The 24,753-nt window shown below is 38.7% G+C and overlaps 1 protein-coding gene across 2 annotated transcripts; it reads right to left on the bottom strand.

Annotated features, from left to right (window-relative positions):
- Positions 1-314: 314 nt before the first annotated feature.
- LOC145786655 (sushi, von Willebrand factor type A, EGF and pentraxin domain-containing protein 1-like) lies at positions 315-24,552 on the bottom strand. Of its 2 annotated transcripts, XM_082598352.1 has the most exons (28): positions 24,473-24,552; positions 23,795-23,977; positions 21,793-22,002; positions 21,158-21,343; positions 20,394-20,582; positions 19,411-19,590; positions 18,247-18,423; positions 17,586-17,762; positions 16,850-17,026; positions 14,216-14,392; positions 12,475-12,651; positions 11,756-11,932; positions 11,432-11,608; positions 10,750-10,929; positions 9,740-9,916; positions 8,773-8,949; positions 8,193-8,369; positions 7,595-7,771; positions 7,173-7,349; positions 6,691-6,867; positions 6,317-6,505; positions 5,536-5,718; positions 4,852-5,031; positions 4,210-4,392; positions 3,303-3,485; positions 2,756-2,941; positions 1,373-1,681; positions 315-439 (listed from the first exon to the last, which is right to left on the bottom strand). In XM_082598352.1, the coding sequence occupies exons 1-28, from the start codon at positions 24,540-24,542 to the stop codon at positions 417-419; spliced, it is 4,935 nt and encodes a 1,644-aa protein (XP_082454478.1). In that variant the 5' UTR covers positions 24,543-24,552; the 3' UTR covers positions 315-416. The 2 variants fall into 2 exon arrangements, with proteins under 2 accessions (XP_082454478.1, XP_082454479.1); XM_082598353.1 differs by lacking the exon at positions 12,475-12,651.
- Between the last annotated feature and the right edge of the window lie 201 nt (positions 24,553-24,753).

Below are 24,753 nucleotides of genomic sequence, written 5' to 3'. Positions count from 1 at the left end.
CAGGCTGCACAAATGTTTTACTGAAACAACTTAAAAACTGACTACCAAGCATTAGCATCAATGCATCATTGATATCTCGATTGCGCACTTATGTTATATGACGTTATAATAACGTATGTACGTTGTCATGTTATATAACGATATTCACCAATTTCACGAGAGTAGGCTGCAGTCTTGCAGTCTATTAGGGCGAGCCGCCACTGATTGTGATGGTCCGAAATGAAAATAAAATTAAACTGAACCACAACAACGTGCTTCTGTCCATTGGAGAGGATCAGTCGTTGGTCGCGGAGGTCTATGCATTATGAGGTCACTTTGACAAATCACAATAGTTTGTGACATTTGTTTATTATTTTACGCCGATCACATAATGTACAAGAAAGAAGCATCTTTGAGTCGGTGGCATTAGTCGCTTATCAGTCGAAGCCTTGGCTATCACCTGAAAGAACACAAGATGTAAATATGGGGCACACTATAATCAGGGATATCTAAAGAAGGGATGCGAAGGCTCACAGCGATTGCCTTATTCTTATGACACTACCAGGGCGGTAGTTTGTAGCGTGTAAAACATACATTCTTTTTACAATTGCAGGAAGTTTTGTTGTGCAGCTGCTACAGTCTACAGAAGACAGTTAGTAAATGTTACATAGAGCATATTTAAAGAATACTTGTTTGGAAAGACAGTTGAAAAGTTACCAGTTAGCTGTTTTTCTTATCAAAGTCTTTGCAGTAGGCCAGATGTAACGCAAATAAACAGGTAGTTGAATTAACAAGTAACCATGAGCATGCAGTGAGTATCCAGGCCTGATGCTAATAGCGCAATGCAGGTTATCATAACAAGAGTTGTTGAACTACTACTGGTGCCAATTCTCATTTTACGGTAAACAGAGATTATTTACGATAAACAGAAGCCCTTCTATTGTCAGACGTATTAAAAGCCTTCGTATCCCCTTCTCTAGATATCCCTGACTATAATTATGTGGCGGCCTATAATGAAAAACGTAAGCTACAAAAATCTTGGGAAGAGCTTTTTTGTTAACCATAAACAGACATAACTGGATGCAACAACACAGCATATTACATTATAACAAAAAAAAAAGCAAACGTTTTCGGCAATATATCTAGCCCTTATCAAGCCTTGAAAGAAAAATCATTTTACATACAATACAAAATACCAGAAAAACATTCAGGATAACAGAAAGATATGGTATAATCTAAACATTTTAGAACTGCTATACCTTGCTCATGATCACTGAAAGATCATGAAACACAACAGGTTATATTTGTAAAAATAAAAATAAAATAACTGTGCAGAGAAGGTTCAAACTGGACCAAATCTTGCAACAAATATTATTTATCAATATATACTCACAGTAGGACTTGAAGTCTCCACAACATCCTCCTTCAAGAAAGCTGCAGAAAAAGACACAAGAACAGGCAGCTCTGGATGAGTAATCCTCCGTACACCTCCCTTTGCATGATAAAGATTGGGAAAAATCACAGCTAGGCGTCAGTGAGGAGAACTTGCCAGTGCGCAAGCATACAGATTGTGAATCTCCAATCACAGTTAGCTCGTTCAGGCAAGAATATGTAACTGTCTGTCCAACTTCGTACAGTTCAACGTCGGGGGATATCTCTAAGTTTCTGGGGGTGTCTGGTCTACTACACCTGACATCGGGTTCTGAAATACATTAAGATATCTATGAAAAAAGTCCAATTCTTTTTGTTACATTGCAAAGTCAGAAAAACACACATAATTTATTTTTTTGGTGTTCAACTTTCTTCGCTTGCGGATGTGCTTTTAAAGTGATAAAAATACGTCACAACCGGAACTGAAATGATTATTTCATCACAATGCAACGTATTATTATATCATCTTCAATAATGATAGAGAATATCATAAAACCAAAGATGCGTACGATGAGACAAACTAAATTCAAGGAAGTAATCTTTGGTGGCGAATATAAGCCCATAACAAATCTTGAAGAAAATCTAAAAGCGAAAATCTTTTATTTTTATTATTTACAAGAATAACCGAAACTAAAAGCTTCACCTATAACTCCTGGAAGAACTGTATGAATTTTATGAAATTTTAGACAATGTTTAGTATGATGGACTGGTTGGAAGAAGCTTAGCTTTCAAAGCAAGGAAATGCAAAATCAAGCAAAAACGGTTGAACTCTGAATGTGTGTCTAGTCTAGTCGAAGCACTTTTGGAAAGACCATGTAAAGGGACATCTCATGCATGGATGGTTTTTGGCAACAACCCTTCAACAATAAGAAAAAACATCACTCCGTTATCTCGGTGACCAGGTCTGCGTCGGTTAATTCGAAGCCTCTACAATAATACAAAACTACCAAAATTATGCTTCAGATAAATTTTCTCAGAAGATTCTCAGACAGCCACTTATCTGGTCCAGATCAAGTAAAGATCTGGACCAGATAAGTGGCTCTGGTTGAGTCAATCAATAAAAGTCCACAATCGGGGTAGAACAAAAAGTGTAAACTGTACTAAAAAATTGACAGATTTGATTTTAACAAAACTAAATCATTAGTGTTTATTGCATCATCTCAGTATCGAGCAAGCTTTCACTTTCGCGTTTTGTCGCTTCTATTTTTATCTAGACCCTTGCCAGCATGTTATGAAAAGTATTATTTTTCGCTTTGATGATAAGAGATGATAATAAAAGTACATTGTGGCTAGGGTACTGGTCATCTGCCACGAACTAATTAACCGCTTGCTACATCTGACTCACTTCTGCAAGAGAATTGGAATTGAGAAAAGCTTCCACTCGGTAAGCATCTGACTGTCGAGTCGCTTCCGACCAAGCTGTAGCCGCGTCGGCAATCGTATGAAATAACTGCGCCCACGTCGTAGAACTGCTGGAAGCTTCTGGTTCGTGAGTTTGCAGGTTCTGGGTCGGGGTGCGGGCACCTCACCACTGCAAGAGAAGACATTCACATCTTTATATTGCATTCATTTTTTCATTTTACTTGTTTTTCAACAATACCAACTGTTACCCAACAGCTGAGTAAATCTGTCAAGTGCGGCATTGGAACAGTTAAAAAAAACAAAAAACAGATGATTTTTGCTCAAAACATGATATTAGAAATACAGCGAAATTTGTCATGTTGAAAAAGAAAAGAAAAACTTCAAGCGTTTTTCAGCTGACGTCAAGTAGCTTAGAACATTTGACTGCTTTGTATTTTACTAAAATAAAAATTAATAGAAAAATTTTTACTTATGAAAAAAATAACTTACACATTTTACCTTTCCAATATTCAGCCAATGACTGGTTTTACCTTTATTACAGCTTGGAGTCGCCTCATTCCATTGTCCATTTGGAAGACAAGTAAGAGTGGACTCTCCATCAAGATTAAATCCTCGCCTACAGGAGAAGCTGATAATTGATGCGACTGGATAACTTCTTCTTGTTTCCGAAATAACCAAAGCTTCAGTGAGAATGAAGCCTGGACATCGGTTCGCTGACGAGGAGAAAAGAAAAAAGTTTATTATAATAACAACAAATATTGATGATAATAATAATACTAAGTGATTAAAAAACAAACACAATGAACAAAACAGACAGAAGAAAGATTGACGCATTTGAATTGTGGTGTTGGAGAAGGTTACTGCGTGTTCCGAGAAGAGAAAGAGGAAAAGGGCGCCCAAAAACAAGCTGGCTTGACACAATCGTAAATGACAGTGGTATGGGAGGGCATGAATTGAAGGAGGCTGCGTGGGATCAAGAGATGTGGAGAAAGATGACATATAGAGTGACCGAGAGTCGAAAACGACTGAACGGATGAAGAAGAAGAAGATTAAAAAACAATAATACAATTGCAGTGGTTTTCAAAGGCTTTAGAACACTCTCGAATGCTGGTTACTGTGAAATTATTACGTCGCTTCTAAGTTTTCAGTTGTTAACACAGAGCATTGTTTGTAATTAAGTACGTATCGTAATCGTATATGTATTGTATACATATATAGCTTACGTATAAACAATATTCTATTTGAATAAGAACCTTAAGATGACACCAATAGGGTGAAAAGGTTTTTATAAAGGTAAAAGGTAAAGGTTTTGAGTGTGACTGGCAATAGAATTTGATAAATAAACCATATACATGTTATATAATATATCACATAATTATGATATATGACATATACTATTTTCTTATATTATATACGTCGGGTTTGGATCCAGCTCACCTCTGCATGTTGGAAATTGATCGGACCACCTTCCAGTATCTTCGCAGGTTATCTCCTGTTCACCTCTCAGCGTGTAACCATTATTGCACTGGAAGGTGACTACTGTGTCGACGTAATAGTTGTCGTTGGTGGAAGAGAACGACCCAGAGTCGGTGTTAATGAAAGGTTCTCGGCACTGAATTCCTAAAACAACAAATACAAAGTGATTTGAACAAGATTCTCCCTGTTCTGCCTTAAACAAAGGGGTTGTTCAAGTTTTATCGTTACTGGTGGCAACGTTAATTGCACGTCATAAAAAATATACTTGAACAATGCTAATGAGTAATTATGCGGTATATGCTTACAACAATGCAAGGAAATATAATAATTAACATTATTCAAGTAACCTTAACAGCCTGTTTCTCTTTTTGTGGGGTCTTTAGAAGATTTATATTCAAATAGAATTATGATTTAATCTATTTCAATAAAACTCTTCTGAAAATTCCAACAAGATTGAAACAGACAGTTAAGGTTTTTAAGAAAATAATTATATTCGCTTTGATGTGCTTTGCCTACTAGGCTTTATGCTTGGCATTGAGCATGTTGAAAGTGTTGGTAATATTCCTTGTACAATTTAATAGAATTCTATGATCTGTCGCTTACGAGAACAAGTTGGGAAATCCTCCGACCACATGCCACTGGAGAGACATAGCACCACGTTGGTGCTCCTGCTGATCCTGTAGCCGACGTTGCATGAGAAAGATACGCTATCGCCGGGAAGATATACATCTTGGACGTCTCGGAACACTCCGTTGTCAATGAAAGGGTCAGAGCAAGACCGCGCTGAGTATTGTGAGACAACAATTAAATGAGAACGAACAGTTTGTTTCAAATCAAATACTTCACTTTATGCAGAGAGATAAAAGGACAGGCTTTATACAAATTATTACGTGAAGGTTTGCAAAGCACAAAATAGGTAGCCATCGTCCTTCTGCCAACAGAAGTAAAATGGCTTGAAGTAGCCACAGTAATGCTCTGAAAGTTAAAGTTTTCTATTTGTCATCAACTTTTTCTTCCTGTGAACGACCAATTTTTCACCTCATTGAATTATAAAATATACTAAATCTAGATAATCACAAACCAAGGTTAACAGATATTAAAAAAATTTCCAGACCAATTGCTACTGAAAAGTAGTCCAATCGTCACAAGTGATGAAACACGTCCAAGATATGACAAAATTTTGACGCAACCAAACCGCGACTGTTAAAATTTTCCAGCGACTTCAAAATAAAACTAGCCCAATTCCGAGGAAAATTTGCGGAATTGGCAACCCTGCTCTAAACTCACGTTCGCAAGTGGGGAAGTCATCAGACCATCTCGCCGTGTCCAGGCATTGAATCGTTTCAGCGCCGGTCAGAATGTAATTAGCATCGCATTCAAAATCAACTCTGATATCGACAGGGTAGATCTGGGTGTTGGGCGTGAAGGATCCTCTGCTGAGGTCAAACGTGGGCCGTTGACAAGCCAATTCTGCAAAACATAATAAGTTCACTACTTGAGGGAAACTTACTTGAAGTAAACAAACATCAAAGTTAAAAACCAATGAAAAGAATTTTATGAAATCTTCTTTGCTGTTTCGCTTGCGTTCTATTTCGTAAATCATTATGGAGAATGCCGAATATTTTTTCTTTGTTATTGTTACGTCATTACGTGCAACGCGAAGAAACGTTGTTTTTACTGTGGATGGATGACGCTATACAAATGCTCATGTTATGATCACCTGTAGAGCACAGCTTATTGCAATGGTTTCAGCAAGATTATATTTGTTTTGATTATTTAACCAAATGGATATTCAAGCTTCTGGATCATTGTGAAAACGTCAGCGGCAGGTCTCCGCCTCTGTTCTAACATTTTTTTTCTAGTTTTTGAAAATGTTGCCAGTTTATACTGCTCAGAAAAATTCAAACTGTTAAAAAGTGAAATTGTCTTCCACTGTATATTTGGGTCTTGGAAAAATACGTCGGCTTTTCTAATTAGTGTTTTTTAAAGTCTAGTACTTTTGTTTGGTCAATTTCATTGAAAACGTTGCAAGGTTTTAGTTGAGTTTGTTGCAAAATCATTTTCTTACGTTCACAGACTGGTATCCTTGGAGACCACACTCCCACTCCTCGGTTGTTTGTACACGTCACAACTTCGGCGCCGTTCAGAGCGTAGCCGACGTCGCATTCGAACTCGGTGGTGACACCGACAGTGTAGCTTTCAAGCTCGTCGTCTTCGAAAGATCCGAACTCGATTGTAGGACGGACACATGTGATGGCTGTGGGAAGTGAAACGTAATAATGAAGCGATGATGACGCAACAAGTGAGAGGTTCGAGAAAGTTTCATAAATTCTATGATGTGACTGTAGCATTTATTACATGGCAAATCGATCGATTTATATTGAGAGAAGAATCCATACCACGTCCAAGCTACTTCTATTTGACGGTGACGTCACCACTCACCCTCGCATCGCGGGAAGGGATCGGACCATTGTCTCGTGTTCTCGCATCGGATGATGTCGGCTCCCACTAGACGGTAGTCGTCTATGCAAGTAAACCTGACCAGGTCTCCAACCACGTAGAAGTCCTTGTTTTCAGTGAAGTCGCCGTTTTCGATTTCGGGTCTGGAGCAACGGACGGCTGCACAAATGAACGTCAATGAATTCGCGCCATTGAGATGAATGGAGGGTAAACAGCAAATGAAAAGCAACAACGATAATGAGGTAAGATGAATGACACAATTACTTCACGTGTATATGCCATAATCCGTAAAGGCGTTTACATCTTTAATCTGTGCATACGATGCAAAATTTTTAATGCACTAATAAACCTAATACAATGTAAGTGAATATGAAGTATTTCAATTGAATAAATCTTGTTCATCCAAAGATGACAACCACCCTCTCATTGTGACTCACAAAGCAAGAGAGACAATCTCAACTCACGTCTGCACACAGGAAAGGGTCCGGACCATTCCTTGTTCTCTCCGCATTCTAGCTCCTCTGCCCCATCCAATCTGTAGCCGACGTTGCACACGAAGCGCACGCTCTCGCCGCGATCGTAGGCACGTTTGTCATCTCGAAGTGTGCCCAAGACGAACACGGGCCGGTCGCATTGAAGAGCTGAATAAAAATAATCACATAGTTAATTATAATATAAATTAATTAGTTTTTACGCGAGACTCAATGAGTCATTGGTAATTGTCTTGCCAAGACACGGCCGCGTGCTTTAGAGCGGAGTCGAACCAGTATCCTTTCGAGCGCCGCGCAAGCGTTCTCACCACGCGGCCAAGCAGCAGACAGTATTCATCCACAGTAGAGCAGAAGAACTGAATACAAAAAAATCTTGCAAAACATCTGGCACTTACGCACGCAAGTGGGGAATACGTTCGACCACATTCCGGTGGCTAAACATCTCAGCTGTCGTCTTCCAACTCTGCGGTATCCTGTGTCACAAGTGAATCGAACGCGTTCACCGACTGAGTAGCTCGTTTTGTCTTCTTCAAACGACCCGCTGGCGAACACCGGTCTAGAGCAGGTCACGGCTGAAAATAAATTAAAGATGTCAATACAGAAAGTTAAATGATCGTGAATGACATCATAATATCATCGTAATAACAATCTTTTTATTTTGTGTCTATTATGACAGCATACTGTACCATTTACAGACAGTACAACGTAATCACAGATGCAACATCGGATAAGACAGTTGAAAGCAGCGAATGAGATCTGCAGACGTTGAATTAATGTAAAAACGACGGATATCTATGCAGTACAAAGTTATTGAGCCAAAGCTGCCTTTATCTTGGTATGCTCATGCCCATAGCCGCATGCTTCGATGGGATTCGAACAATCAACCTTCAGACCATTGGTGGGACGTATGTTTGTATTGAATTTGTCAAGAAGCAATATCCTACATTTAAAAAAATCAAATTGTCAACCAGTTTCTGATAAATAGAAACCCACGTTCGCAAGTTGGAATATCTTCCGACCAACTACTGTCTCCCTGGCAACGCGCGTTTTCGACGCCTTGTCGTTCGAAGCCGATGTTGCAGACAAATCGCAAGAGGACGCCGACGTCATAATCCGTGCGACTGGGTTCCAGGCGACCATTGTCGAGTCGAGGCCGCGAGCACTGGACAGCTGCATGAAGAATGACACGTTGGTTGAGCATTGATATTGTGACACACAATTAGTTATTGTTGTGTCACATTGCAACTCATTGTGTTGATTATCTTGCAACAAAGAATTTTCCAAATTGGAGTTAAGAAAAACAAAATTCGAAGCAAGAATCAGGCCAAGTTCATTTGTTTGTTCCGATAGCGCCATATAACAAACAGGCAGAGTAAACAAAATTTATTTTCAAAACAATATTGAAGAATAGCCAATTAGATTATGGCCCAATTAGGATGGTAGCGAAAAACCAAAAGTGGTCATCTGATCATCTACCACCCTATAACAATAAATCTAATTGCACGTTCATACGCATATGGACAGAGGCAGATATTTTTGTTCGCTCTATCTATAATGACCAGTTTTTCCATACCTCCACAGAATGGGAATGGCGAATCCCACTCCCCATCGAATCCACAGGTAAGAACAGACACGCCCTCAATCTCGTATCCAGACGTGCAAGTTATTGTGAGTATTTCCTCTGGTCCGAACAGGTTTCTGTTGTCGCTTGGAACACCGTTGGCAACGTTTTCGCGTCGGCATCTGTTTTCTGTAACAAAAAACAACAAATTCTGGATCAAATCTGTGCAAAAGCATTCAAAATAAACTCCAAAGCTTTTTCTTCAATTTGACCAAATTGTTTTCATTGTTGTCATCCAAATGAGGTCGGAGGTCGTTCAACAGTTCAAACAATGGGTAACAATTTGCGCTATATTCTTAACATCAGGGTTGTTATGACGGAGTGTCTGCATCAAAGATATATCCTGGTTATTTCATAAATTGTTGATGCAATCGCAAAGCACAGAACCACAAGAAAGCTTTCTGTAAATTTCTTTTTAGGTTGAGTATTGTCTATCCATGGCTTTCTGGAGATATATCTACGTAATCATGATATCATTCTAAAATGTCCGCACTCTATTGTTATCTTCATTGTGAATATATATCTTTACATGTTGTCATCATGTAATTATTATGACATCACACTATTACAATAAAAGTGTAATCTCGATTGTTCATAGTATTGTGTATGGTCAGTGGGGTCACAGTTATTGAAGGAACTTTGAAAACTATTCCAGCTTAATCCAATCGAACAATAAAGATCCCAAAGTGTTGATACTAAACTCATGTTCAGCAAACAAACGTTTTGAAAACTATGTTTTTGAACTTGGCTGTAAAAAATAAGCCGCACCAGGGATTGTTTACATTTACAGCACTGAAGATGAAGACAGTATAGTTTTCGAAACGTTTGTTTACTGAATATGAATTTAGTATCAACATTTTGGGACCTTTATTGTTTGATTGGATTAACTTGAGGTTTCAACCATTTTATTCCAGCTTACCTCTACATGTTGGGAACGCAGCGCTCCAGTCTCCTTCCCCCTCACACGTGACCGAACTGCTTCCTTCCAGAGTGTAGCCTCGATTGCAAGAGAATCGGACTACCTCCCCAAGGTTGTAGCTTTCCTTGTCCATCACAAACTGCCCATTGTCAATGAATGGCTTGTCGCAAGTGTGTGCTGCAGAAAAAAGATAAAACTTTTCTGTTATCCGCAGAAGCTGGATTGACTATAATACAACGTTGTTTATTAGTTATATTTGCAAAGTATTGTGATATTGTTATTATTCGCATCATCATCATCAGAGAAATGTCCATTCTCCTTAGAAACCATAAAAGTAAAACGTAAAATTAAACACTCAGATTACAAATACATAAAGGTTACCAACAGAGTAATGTAAGTAATGTAAGGTAAGGTTACCAACAGAGTAATGTAAGTAATGTAAGGTAAGGTTACCAACAGAGTAATGTAAGCAATGTAAGGTAAGGTTACCAACAGAGTAATGTAAGTAATGTAAGGTAAGGTTACCAACAGAGTAATGTAAGTAATGTAAGGTAAGGTTACCAACAGAGTAATGTAAGCAATGTAAGGTAAGGTTACCAACAGAGTAATGTAAGTAATGTAAGGTAAGGTTACCAACAGAGTAATGTAAGTAATGTAAGGTAAGGTTACCAACAGAGTAATGTAAGCAATGTAAGGTAAGGTTACCAACAGAGTAATGTAAGTAATGTAAGGTAAGGTTACCAACAGAGTAATGTGAGTAATGTAAGGTAAGGTTACCAACAGAGTAATGTGAGTAATGTAAGGTAAGGTTACCAACAGAGTAATGTACCCATAAAAACATTCGTACAAAACCTTAGGCTTGATGTTATTGGCTTCACAAACCATGAAGCTTGAACCGCTGTGAATAAAAAGATAAACAAGGAAGCAGCAAAATGTTAACAAAGTTTTTACAATTATGTTATAGAATGAAAATCTAAACAAAAAAATGGCGGATAAACACAAGTCCTCACCAACGCAAAATGGGAAAGATGTAGACCAAGATCTGTCGGTGCCGCAGATTAGTTCCGATGATCCCACCAGGAAGAATCCAGTGTTGCAAGAGAAGACGATGGTTTCTCCTGGATTGTAACTCCTCTTGTTTTCCCGGAATGATCCATTGTCAATGGAGCCTGGTCCAGCACATGTGTTTCCTGAAACAAGTTGTCAAGTTGTGAAATGTCCATGTCCAGTGATACACATAACCTCTAGTGAGGCAAAATTCGAAACTTAATGGAACTCAAAGTGATAACCATCGAACTGCTTTAAAAAGACTTTGATTTAAACCACATTACTATAAAACGTAAAAAGCAGCAAGACTAATAGAAAAATATAAATATTTTATCAGCATTTTTAATTATCTAATTGAAGACTTGAGTTGTAGAAACTACTTAAGTCACATTTTGTGGAAATTGAGTTATCCTCAAAATTATGTTGTATAATGGTCAATTGGTCAATGCCTGCCCCGTGCAAAATTTGATTTAAAAAGCGACTTAATTTCGCTATAACACACGCTGGTGTTTGCATAGAAATAAAAGGTTAAACAACTTTGAAAGAACTTTAACTTGGTTTATCCCAAAAGCCGTATTTTGGACTTAAGTTGTGCTTGAGCTCAAGTCTTCAATCGTTGAAAACCCTTATTCGATCAATCCTTACTTTCACAAACTGGAATGTCTGGTGAAAACCTTTCATTCTCCTGGCAAGTTGATGATGCCTCCCCGCGAAGTGTGAATCCGACGTTGCAACGGAACGTCACCACTGTGTTGACGTCATAGGCGGGAAAGTCCCGTATTAATACACCATTTGGAAACGATGGGCGCACACATTGGACACCTGGAAATGTACATAGATAATTAATTTTTTATGATATAAAAAAAAATACAATTCAGTCTTGCAAGATTGTTGAATATGTGCGGTTCATAGCTGGAACCAGTGGTGATCATAAAAAAGCAATTATCTGTGAGCCCCTGCCACACTTACGTTCACATCTGGGGAAATCTTCTGACCAAGTTTTGTCACCCTGGCAAGTCAGTTGTCTCTCTCCTCTCAAAACGTAACCGAATTGGCAGGAATACGACACCACTCTGGTGACGCGGTAGAATTCCGCGTTTGGTGTTGGAATACCATTGGGAACGCTGGGTCTGGAACACCGGATTGCTGAAAGACAAAAATACAATTCCAAATTGTGATGTTCAATACTAACTCTTATTCCCTTTCTTTCCAAAAAATGCATTTTTATTACTTTTTACAAGCTTTATAAAAGCCAGAAATGCTTTTCAAAGCACTCTGCCCATTACAGAAGGTGTATGTTGTCTATAGCGCGTTGCAATACATAAATCTTCGGTAAAGCTGTGTAGAGGGGCAGTGGTATCATCAGATATGCCATTTTAGGGAGACAAAACAAATTCTAAGGAACAGGAAAAGCAGTACAAGAGATATACAGTATAATTGTTGAAAATATGATGTACTTTTATAACTGTTTATGTATTTGTGTATGTAATAATGTACTCGGCTGCGACATTATACGGCTGCACTGACATTGTCTGCTTTGTAAAGCGCTGAGCGCGATGCATATTTGCGATGGATTCAGCTCTATTAAAAAAACACAGATTATATTCTCACTATCTGGAGAGATGATATTTTTGGATGGCGATTGACATTCAGGTTTTTTCAACAGTTGTTAGAGATAAAATTATTACGTTCGCAAACAGGGAAAGCAGCATTCCACTCTTCTGAGGGCAGGCATCGAACTTGTCGCACCCCAACCAGTTCGTAGTTGTTGTTGCATGTGAAGGTGACGGTGTCGCGCGCGTTGTAAGATGACCTATCAGGTTCAAAGGAACCGGCTCTCAAGATGGGTCGCTTGCAGGAAAGAACTGAATGAAGAAACAAACAAAAATTAAGAGGTTGATTTTTATCATTTTTACGTAGTACCTACGAATAGTGGAAAAATAACGAATAAACATTATCGGTATTGAAACAGTGTTGAATTTATTGGAAAGATTAAAGCTTCAAAAACTGTTTCAAAATATAGAATCTTTTTCCAAAAGCAGTTATTGTTTGAACGCTGGAAAAATTACCAACTGAGCATCTACTGTAATTCAGTGACGTTCGGTGGCTTAAACCATTGGGAAAGCAACTTGGAAATATGCTGCAGCAAGGTAGTAGGCACGAGGGGCGTAACCGTCGGGCGAAGCCCGAAGGCGTGTTGCCGAAGGCAACACTTCCAGCGGGGGGTCTGGGGGGCCTCCCCCAGAAAATTTTGAAAAACACTTCCAATTTGGTGCGCTCTGAGAGCATTTCCAAAACAAAATCTTCGGACTTTCCCAATCCGAGGATAAAGATTCAATCAATCAATCAAACTGGGACTAGTCTAGAATGTTGGCTGCTTTTTTAGACTGAGCACAAAAACTTATTGTCAATGTCATCTGTAAGCATTTACGACATGCATTGGACTGGTGCACTAGTAAAAAGCAAATAATTAGCCTATAAATTAAGCTAGTCCATTCTTGAAGAACACAAGTATGTTTGCTCTGAACTTGTGATGTCAGTCTGTTGACCCAAAGAATTTAAAAAACACTTGTGCTGTTTCAGTACTGGTTGGTTAATGTACCTTTTGGAATTGCATGTTTTATTGTAGAATCTATGTTTTTTTTGGTAAGAGAACCAGCTTTATTTTCAGCGTACTCAGTAGCCTATAGTTACAAGCCCGAAAATCACTCATGCGTAGAGGCTGTATTCCTTTCGCCTGAAACCAAAAGCAGCCGCTATGAGATACGCATTGACGTCACTGGGAAAGCAACTTTAACCATAACACCAGATAACACATCTGATTGGCTAAGCAGCTGGTGTCGTTTTGCAAAACGATTGAGGATTGGATAAAACGAAGGCGTTTTTCAATGTAGGGTAAGCAATTTTGAAAGTTGATTTCCCTGGAGCTTCAGTGATGGTTTCTGACAAAAGCGTTTGCGTTAATTGGCATTTATAGGCAAGACATGCGGTTTGGTGAGGACTTAGACTACTCACAAGCGTTACGAGTAATTCTAGTCACGAACACAGTAATTTTCAAGTTAAAATAGACTTGATAAAAATAATAAGAAGTTAAACCTAGAATTCAGTCATTATATTTTGCATAGTTTTCGCTCAGGTAAGCACTGCTTTCCTTGCTTTCCCTCACCGATCGTCACTGCTGTAATTCATCAAAGGCCTTCTCGGCCATGACACTGTAGTAGTAGTAGAATAGTACAATATTTATCAGTTATTTGTTGGACTAACAAAGTAATGTTTCATTTAAACACAAATAACGTACTTTTAAACAGAAAATGGGGAACGGGTTACCTATGCTAGGCAGTCATTAGTGAAAAAAAACAACATTTGCAGTTAATGTAAATCACTTTGGACTTATTGGACGGGTATCGCTAAACTTCAAAATTTTCTTACGTCTGCACGTTGGGAAAGCCCCAGACCATCTTCTGTTTTCTTGACAAGTCAAAGACTCCACTCCTTGCCTCTCATAGCCTCTGTCGCAAATGAACCTGACAGTTTCTTGAAAGTCGTAACTGTCTTTATCGCCAACTAATCTTCCATTTTCAAAGGTAGGCCGTTCGCATTGAATCACTGAAACAAATAGAATTTTTGAAGATAGAAAAAAAAGTGTTCAAAGCTATTTTCGACCGAAAGAATCACAGAAAAAAATCACCTTCCTTCAGATCTAAACTTTTATTTTTGTTAATTCCATCAGCTCATAAAATAGGACTAGACTAAAAATTGCGATGAGGCGTTAATTTGTGGTGCAGCTACTGAGATGGTGGTAGCCGGTAGTGTTGACAGAGGGGTTCAGGAGCTGCTTTTGGACCCAGTCCCGGGCCCCTTGGAATGATTACGGCTCCCGTAAATCATTCCGGTCCCGGTCCAAAAAGTACCCTCGAGACCTCATTGTCAACGCTGCTGCGTGTGAGCGATCCACTGTTCTACTGTGACCTAGTTCATTGTTAAATCGGACCAGCTCAGTGGCCGATCTGTTATCGTCTTTGTTTGTTTGTTTGTTTGTTTATCTTTCATATCTTTATCCTGCATTGCGGGAAAGCGGACTTGAGCGCTATGCATCGGTGTACGCCTTCCGACGTACACCTGACCCACGCTGCAGCCGACGGCAATGTCTGTTTCCGGTTGTCTACTCTACTTATGAATTAAATTTGGTACTACCCATTACTCGAAATCGATCACTGGGTAGAGGCAATTATCGTAAAGTTTCTTGCCCAGAGAAACAACTGCAAGTGCGGGTAGCTAGAGTCGAACATGCAGGCTAACCACTCGCGCTAACCACTCGGCCACTGCTGCCGACATCTTTGGCTTTGGTGCTGCTAGGTCCGAGATCGATTCCAGGTCGGGTCAAGCCAATGACTTTACAACGGTACCAATTGTGTCCTTTCTTGCATAACGCAATGAAGATGACAATGTGATGACATTTTAAATCTGATACAAAGTTAAGAATGAGCCCTGTCGCTAAAAGACCTTAGCAGTTGTAGAGCGACAAGAAATATAAAAACATAACATTATTATTGTTACGTGTTCTTTTGCTCAATTGCTTTTGCATCTGATCCCCTTTTTGGAGACAACTTCAGACGTTAGACTACAACGTCTGAAGTCCAACGTCTAAACTGGGGTCCACGGACCCCAGTTTAAGAACCCCTGCGTTAGAGGAAAATTGCATATTTTCTCGATGATTCCACTAGTACAGGGGTTCCCAACCTTTTTTGCTGCTCGTACCCCTTTGTCAGGTCAGAGCATTCTTCGTACCCCCAAAAAAATTCTGATTGAATTTTTCAGATATACATTGCTAAATTAAATTGCTTTTATAGCTCAATTAAACGTTAAATCGGTATTTCACACAAAATGCAAAATTTACAAAAAGAAATTAAATGTCAGTTATTTTGTTTGTCATTTCTCAGTGAGATATTTGTTGCTGCTTTATTGATAAAATTCGCTCAAACGATGGTTCGATTTTACTCAAGGCATCACGTAAATCATCTTCCAGGTACAAACGATTTCTGTACTTATTCTTGATATACATCATGGTCGAAAAGCCACTTTCACAGTAATAACTTGTTAAGAAGAGAATTAACACTGTCATGGCTTCCATAGCAAAACTTGGGAAGGCTTTCATAGCAACACACCAACATTTTTTTAACTTTGGTTTGTCAAATAACAGTTTCAATTTTTGGCAGCTTTTCATTTCGATGATGTTCTCCTTCAAATTATCCTCATCCGACATTTTTGTTGAATCAAAAAGAAATGGATTTATAATCCAGTGCTGGAAATAATTCAATTCAACAGCAGAGAAGTAACCATCGAAAGAATCAACCAGCATCTTTAAATGGGAAATACCTTTATTTTTGTATCTAAGAGTTATAATGCACTTTTGTCAAGAGAAGGAAAATTATCAAGGCTTACATTCTCAATACTTCGAGACCACAGGGATAGTTTTAGCTTGAAAGCTTGAATTTTTTCACAAACTGTAACCACATTTATCTGTTGACCTTGAAGCGACAGGATTAGCTCGTTCAGGAGATGCATGACATCAGAAATATAAGCCACACCGTGAACGAATTCATCACTTTCAAGTGAGGCAGCTAGATTAGAATTTCGATGTTGTAAATACAACTTGATTGTTTCTCGAAGTTCGAAAAATCGTGACATCACTGGACCTCGAGATAGCTACCTTAGGCTACCTCAGCGTGGTGCAGCAGAATGTCGTGTTGATTTCCGATTTCGGCACAATGAGATTGAAAAATTCTGTGACTCGTGTCACTGTGAAATCTGTTTGAAAAGCTGCTCTGTGGCCCAAGAATCTTCGTACCCCTTGATGTTCAATTTCGTACCCTCAAGGGGTACGAGTACCCCCGGTTGGGAACCCCTGCACTAGTATGTTTAGAATAACTTTTTATTTTTACAACAACATTAATATTGTTAAGCCACATTGCTGCTGAGTTGACAAGACGGAAGTTATTGAAGCTTTACTAACAGAACATTCTAATTGAAAGCTGTCGTTTCAAGATTGAAAGACCAACTTACACTGGCAAGTGGGGATGTTGTCAGACCAGGTTCCATCGTCTTCACATCTCAACCTCTGTCGACCATCTAAGACATAACCCGGGTTGCACTCAAATTCCAACCTAGCCCGGTAGTCATATGCGGTAGAATCGGGGGAGAGTTGTCCATTCGGGAAAGAGGGACGGGTGCACTGGCGGACTAAGAACAAGTAAAACCATCGTTGATGTTGTGAAATGATGAGGTAGAAGTTGAGACAATGAGATAAACAGTCAATACAAAGCTGAAAATTTTAACTAGAATGTCTTCACGTAAACTTGATGCAGCAAATGGGATGATTGTAGCAAACACAATTTTATTTCCGTAACACCAAGTCCATACTTAAAGCATATAAATTATAACTAGAAATCGATATCTTCAAAGAAAACACACCTAGCCTTCACAAATAAATAAATAGAATAAATAACACAAAAAAAGGTTTGAGAAGGGTTGTCAAGAGCAGTGTTGCCTCTAAGAAAATTTTACACTAAACAAAATAGTTTTATGTGCTTATCATGATTTTAAGGCTGCGTTTGCAGATTGGCGAGGTAAATGTTTTCAAATGTTAAATTTATAGCGTTGCAAGTCCCCAAGAATAAAATTTACTATGCAAATGACACAGTGTTACTGCGCAGTTGCGGATCTTAGAGGGAACATTGGTCAAGAGTTAGAAGGCCATGACCAGATTCGATCTTTTGCTTCGCCAAGCCGGTAGACTTACTGTTGCACACTGGAAATTGATTGGACCATCCATCATTTCCATTACAGATAATGGTGGCGACACCGACTAACTGATACCCTTGGTTGCAGAAGAATGTGACATCTTCGTTTGTTCTGTAAGAGACTTTCACTTCTCGGAATCCACCATTTTCTATCGAGGGGGGAGAGCATCGAACAGCTACAAATAGTTTTACGTGTGAAGAATGGATGTTGAAGATGACTTGATACTCAATAAAACTTATATGTTTCTGGTTTTAATTTCTCGTTTATCGAAAAAACATGTTAACTAAGAAGTATGTAGTCCTGATAAACATTTAAATTTTTCATTGTTCAAACAAAAGGTGATTGAATTAACTCAGAGGTATTCGCAAAGAATTCCACGAGCAACGTCTAGAATTTTCGTCTTGTAAAAATTTTATGCTCTGAGCCATCAATCAGGGCATTTGTGAAATCCTCAAAGAGTATCCGGGTAGTCCCCGTAAACTGCAATCATCCTAAAAGTCCAGTGGTTTGATTTTTTGATGCATGTTTGTCATCAATTTCAGTCAATTTATTTATTTCGATGTCGCTATGTGACAAACAGAAAGAATACATTTTTCAAAACAATACATTGCATGACAGTAGGTTAGATTGCATTGAAGCAGTTGCTGATGTACACGTACCTTCGCATTGAGGAAAATCACCGGACCATCTTCCAGTCCTTAGGCAGGTGAGGCTGCTTTCACCTGTGAGCTCGTACGCGGAATTGCAGCTGAAATCAACTTGGTCACCGACGTCATAAGAATCTTTGTCTTCAACAAACGAGCCGAATTCAATGGTGGGCCTTCCGCACTGGCGCGCTAAACAACAAAAAAGCTTCAATAAATAAAAAGCGGGGTTGATTTGATTTTTAATTGGTGAAGAAGTGATTTGTCTTCGAACTGAGAAAGCACGTTCAACCTTCACAATTTTACATACTTCGGGATGTTTGGAGCTACCTGTAGCCTACAGACCAAACTTGAAGCTATCAGCATTCACCGTTACAGTGTTAAGTGTTATCTGCGTTTAATTGATGTTCCTAATTTTTTGTGTGGTTTTAAACGTTTGAGCGGAAGCTGCCTTTGGTGACCTTTCGTCTTTCGTTGCCATCATTGTTATGCGAACTATTTGTGTTTATTGCGTTGTATATATTATTGTATTTTTTGCCAACAAAATAAAGTCAACTGAGCCGGCCACCAGGGCGGACTGTCACGTTATCGCTCGCACTTATGGTGTTGTTGCATCTAAATCGTCCTCCTATAGGTGGTACTGCAACAAGGTTGTGACTCAAGTCAGTCACTACTCGTGGTGTGGTGGCTTGTTTGTACGTGGTACAGAGGATCAATCATCAGACGATCAGGGTGTGCAAAAATGTTATTAAAAGCGGAAAATCAAGAGTGTACCTAGACATCCATGATCAAAAACAAATCGATATTTTTATGTCTATGGTTGAGTTTTGCTATTTCCATTATTCAACGAAGAAATGTTAAGTCAAGTTACTCTGTGAACGAAAGATTCGCCACACTCCATAACAGAAGATTTTAACTTTTAACTTCAGTCGCGATAAGTGTCTTTTTCTTAATTTCGGCTCCATAGCCGAGTGGTAAGAGCCCTGGAACGGCAATCAAAAGGGCGCCAGTTCGACACCGCTCAAGAGCATGCGGCTGTGTAGCAGGATTAAAGACATGCCTGAAGGTGGACACGAAAATTGGCTTCATTGCCTTCCCGTCCACTTAATCTGAATCTTCAACTGCCGGACGTAAGCCTGGATACGACAAAAAAGTATGATCAGTTGACGTCATACAAACCTCTGCAAATTGGCACATCAGCTGACCAGGTACCGCTGGACTGGCACGTGACTCGTTTAGCACCCACTAGCGTGAAGAATCGATTGCACGAAAATACGAGTTGAGCGGTTACAGGATATTCGTCCAATTCTGGAGTCGCCGAACCAAAATCCGGAGCGGATAATGGATTGCACGTGATTCCTGAGAAAAGAAATTGGAAAATTGGTTACGTAAGCACATGACGTCAACACAATACCAAGATTCCCAGACAGCAAACAAACCGATTTTTACATTGATTCAACGTATGCAGACGTTGAATCAATGTAAATGCAATAATAAACAAAGAAATAACAAAACAGTTGAAAAAACACTAATAGGCTATGCAGAATTTACTAGAATTTAAAAGCAGTGCCCGTCGATCAAAATCAAGCCACTCCCAAATGGTCCCATCCGTGAAAATCCACTCGAACTAACTACTCAACTCTTACTTAATGACACTGATGAACAAAACATCTCTGCGGCTAATTGGACGGACAATAAATGAAATTCTGAATGGAAGTTTAATACCATCAGACTTCATTTGTTCATCCCTGACGCCGACACCCGTCCCATCGGCCTGACACTACAAAGACAAGCGTGGCCGCTGGAACCGTCTTCGTACGACGTCGGCCTTTTCCGCACAACCAGGCATCAATGGGAAATGAACTCTTTCTCTTCCTGTGATTATGGTGCTGAGGAACAGACCACATCATGAACGATTGCACCATCTTCAACCTAACCAACTTAGCGGAAGACCTGCGTGTCTTTGGTGATGAAACCTAAAACTAGATGCTTTCTAGGCCCCATAGCTTTTTAGTGCAGAGAAACTATCGTGAATTCGATGTGGAAAAATCATAGACTCTTTGCCCCAAAAGCTCAAACGAAGAAGAATTACCATACTGCACAGATATAACATGTATCTCAGAACAACAAATACCACTATAAATGAACTGCAGTCCACTTACGGACACAATCCGGTACCGGAGCCGACCAAATCCCTCCTTCCAAACATTCCAAGCTGGAGACATCGCCCTCCAGGCGGTAATTGACAAAACAAGCGATTTCCAAAATTGAACCTATTCTGAAGTAGTCCTCCGTTGTCCTTCCCCGGTAGAATCCTTGGTTTGGTCGTCGAGGGAGCTTACACCTTGGCGCTGTAAAAATCAAGCAAAGAATTTATGAACAAATTTATTGTTGACATTTTTTACTGATGTCACTAAATTCTCTAAAATGGTATTGTGGGGAGTGACCCTCCAATGCATCCAGATATAAGGTCAGACAAAGAGTATTATATGTTATTTTAGAAAATCGAAATTATCACTTTGCAGTTTTTTTATGTTTAGAATAAGGAGGTTCGTAGCACGTCGTCATTACCAGCACACAAACCGTTAAGTCACGTGACATATCGTCCAAGCAAAAAATTGTTTCCAACATTATACATCTCTAGATTACAAGTTAGTTAACTTTTTTAAGCGGGAGTCAAAAAAGTTTTAAAATTTGACAAATGACCCTGTTTAGCATCAAAAGCTACAATTTTTCGTAATCTCTCAGTTGTAGCAAGGTAGTTTTTTTTTAATTAGTTGCTACAATATTTCTCGAAAGTTTTTCAACCGTCGAATTGATGAATATAAGCAGCCACTTATTGCCCGCGGTGCATTATTTGCCAACTTCTGGTCTAAAGGTTCGTAAAAACAGAGTAAGAAGAAGTTTCTTAATATTGTTGACTCACGGGCGCATTCCGGTTCCACTCCACTCCAACGACTTCCAGGAAGACACACAAGGCGGCTGCTGCCACTGATCGTGTAGGGATCCTCACATTCAAAGTTCACAACCTGGCCAATCCTGTAATCCGTTTGCTCATCAAACAGTCGTCCGTTGTCAGGAGCCCTCAGCGCTGGGCATCTGTTATTGATTTCTAAAAAAAGTCAAAATTTTTTTATAGTTCGCACTTTCTGCTTGCTACAGTAATTATATCGGTTGTTTTATTGTAAGCTTTTGTAATAATCACATAAAGTAACCTGCAGCTGCCTGCAATTAATGTCAAAGCAGATTTTTAATTGGCTTCGAGAATATTTCTTGTCGGATTAACACCATGTTTTGAAAGCTTAATCCTGGCAGCTTCGTGTACTTGTAAAAGCTTTGTGCCACCGACGTTACTCAAGTGCACACCCCGAAAGTTGAACTAGTGTTCTTTGGTCAAAACGTCGAGTGTCTATCCAACATAACAAGCAGGAAGCGGAAAAAAAACTTTGTGGCTGTTGAATCATCTTTGGGGGCCACTATCAGATAAAAATATTTTGTTGCTTACAAAAAAAGACCAATGACAACAGATTGAAACAAAGGACGCGAGCTAACTTCACTTACTGACACAGGTCGGAGCGTCTTCAGTCCAGCCACCTTCAGTCGTGCAGGTAATATCCTGCGCTTGTCCCCGTGCAATATCGTACCCAGCTTCACAGGCATACCAGATCTTTTGCCCAGGCGTAAATTCAAGAACGCCCAGTGGTTCGACAATTCCATTTTTGAAGTCGTTGTCGTTGATTGGTTGGCGGGGGCAGGTTATTCCGAAGACAGCTGTTGCAATAATTCAAATTGTTAACGTAAAACATTTGTAAAGAATAACAAGGTTGGACTGGAAGAGAGAGATAGTAAAAAAACAAAATCTAATTTATAATTTAAATGAATCCGAAACTCGCTTGAAAACGTTCTATTTCACTGAACATTATGACGAAAAGTGTTATTTTATCACGATCGTCAAGTACAGCGCTCAGGAGAATAGTTTGCGTTGTGGATGTGGAACTATATTATTGTTGTTATTATTATTATGGAGAAAAGAGGTTAACAACCGATGCGTAGAGAACAAGCTGAGATAAGATGATGATGCAGGAAGAACATTTATCACATAACAATAGAACTCGCATCCATGGACATTCGATGGTACGAGTTGAAAGCACTCGGTAGTAGGCTACAAGATTAGCATTTAGCAAGCATGCCAAGTTGGAAAATACTTCATTCACCTTGTATCATAAATGATACAGTTTTCAAAGCCAACAGCTCTTTTTCGATGAGAAAAAGAGAGGAATTTGTCACTAAGCTAGGACATAACAATCATCTGAGAAGGATCCAAAATACAAAAAAATTGGATACTAGCGGAATATATAAGTATTAAGATTCAAAGAAAATAAAGGGGTGTACCAGCAAACATCTATAGGGTTGGCCCATGAGGCAAGAGAAGGATCTACAGATCTTTTCACAAAAAAATCACACTTTCTAATTGGCGATAAAGTTACGTTTCGCTGGAGTCCGAAATTAAAAATTAAATGAATTCTCATTGGCTTATTAAAATCACTTTTAGAAACCATCATCTCAAAACTTCAAGACAATTTTCTACTTTCATTTTACTCCGCTGAAGAGATCGGAAAATCGAAACACTGGCCGCTGTCCGTAATCACTTTTAATGTCTTAGTAGACATTATTTTTAAAGAAATAAAAAAATATTCAAAAGTCATTCAAATTTTACTTTGTGCTGTACTTGAGAGATTACTGTTATTTTTTTATTCATTTATTGATTTGTATCTTTGTGTATCCTAATATTATCAAGACAAAACAACAAGTTTCTCAATCTGTTAGTAACCTCAACCAACACTACAGTTGTTTACTTATGAAAAGATGAAAAAACAAAAGTAAGCCCAAAAAGTAAGAAATTTCTCGCAAAATGTGGCATAGCTAACCGTAACCTAAAGGCTCTGCTGATTGATAAAGTTAAAACTACCACGCATTTAATATCTAAAAAAAAACATTTAACTATTACAAAACAAAAAATAATTCATCAATGAAGGGTTCACAACATAGGCTACTATTTGAAAAGTGAAGACATAGTCGACAATATAGCCTAACTGTAGTCGCTTCAAGATAAAGAGCCCACAACGGGCGTTATAGTGACATTTGACGTTGCAAAACATATGAAAGTAACTAAGAAACTCGACACCCTAGAAATGTGTGGAAAATACTTGATGAAATTAAAAATACAAAAGCTTCTTAGTTTTACCATTTTTAAATAAACTTCATCACAAGATAATACCAGTCTTTGAACAGCACTTTATCAATAAAAGTGACACAAACTATAACCACATGCTACTCCATGCTATGTTATAAGATAATAATTGAAAAATAAGATGTTTAAAAATAAATCACGTTTGAAAAAACTGAAAGCCTGAATGAAACGTTTTGTTCAGATAACATGATGCTAAATCTTGATGTTACGCGAGTTGAAGTTAGAAGCAATGCAGTTTAGACATGAAGCGCTTTGAGAAGTTCGGTGTTCTGAGTAAAACATCTTTCCTTTTTATGTTATTTCAGTACTCACGGTTGCAAAAGGGGGGATCCCTGTTCCACCCGGTGGGGAGACAGGTCAATGTGTCGGACCCCACCATCTCGTGCGTCTCGAAGCAGGTGTACGTCACTGTACCGTTGACTTGAACCAGATTACGCTCCCCGGTGTAGACGTAGCGCGCCCCAGCGACATAGTCGGGCCGACAGAACCGGCTGTCTGTAGAAAAAAAAAATATTAAAAAATGTTTGTTTTGTGAGATTAAGTTTTTAACATTTACCAGAAAGAAATACAAAGAATCTTTTTGCAAGTTTAAAATTTCCTGTAAGAGCCTTTCAAAGCGTGGTGGATATTTCCAATGAAATTAAAACTAATATATTTATGGCATAATCAAAACTTTTGTTGAAATTTTATTGGTTCAGTTATTTTCGTTTTATTCAAGTAATAATTTCCAAAACAACTTTACAAAAAAAAAACTTAAAATCTTTCTATACATAAATTTGTAAGCATTTGAGGTAGATATGTATGCAAGTGTCTCTTCTGAGCATGTATTTAAAATCTTCTATGTAAAAAGAGAGTATTTAGGGTGTATCTACGCTGAAACATAACCTTAAATTAATGTAGTTTGAGAATGAATTATAGTGATGAATATGTCAGACGTTAAAAGTACTTTAAAAAAAATCAAAAAAAACACATTTTTCTTGCCGTACTTACTGACATATTTTTCTGCCACCACGTGACAGTAAAGAAGCGAAGCCACAACAAGTACAAGAAGGGTTTTCATTTTTGCTGGTCTGACCACTCAGAAGTGCGGCAGCAGTGCCATGCAGTTGCTTATATACTCGGTGGCTGTTTGAAAAAACGTGACTAAGTTTCATGAAATTATGATCGTTCAAAAGCCGTCTCGCTAGAGCGAATATGTTTACTTTCGTATTAATTGTTGAAATCGTGCTTAAGATTTTCCTTGAAATCGCGATACTTCGGTTTACGAATTC

Source organism: Aplidium turbinatum, chromosome 17 (assembly GCF_918807975.1).
Source record: "Aplidium turbinatum chromosome 17, kaAplTurb1.1, whole genome shotgun sequence".
Classification (NCBI taxonomy): domain Eukaryota; kingdom Metazoa; phylum Chordata; class Ascidiacea; order Aplousobranchia; family Polyclinidae; genus Aplidium; species Aplidium turbinatum.
Note: the sequence above shows the minus strand (reverse complement) of the source record. Positions and strands in the feature narration are given on the sequence as shown.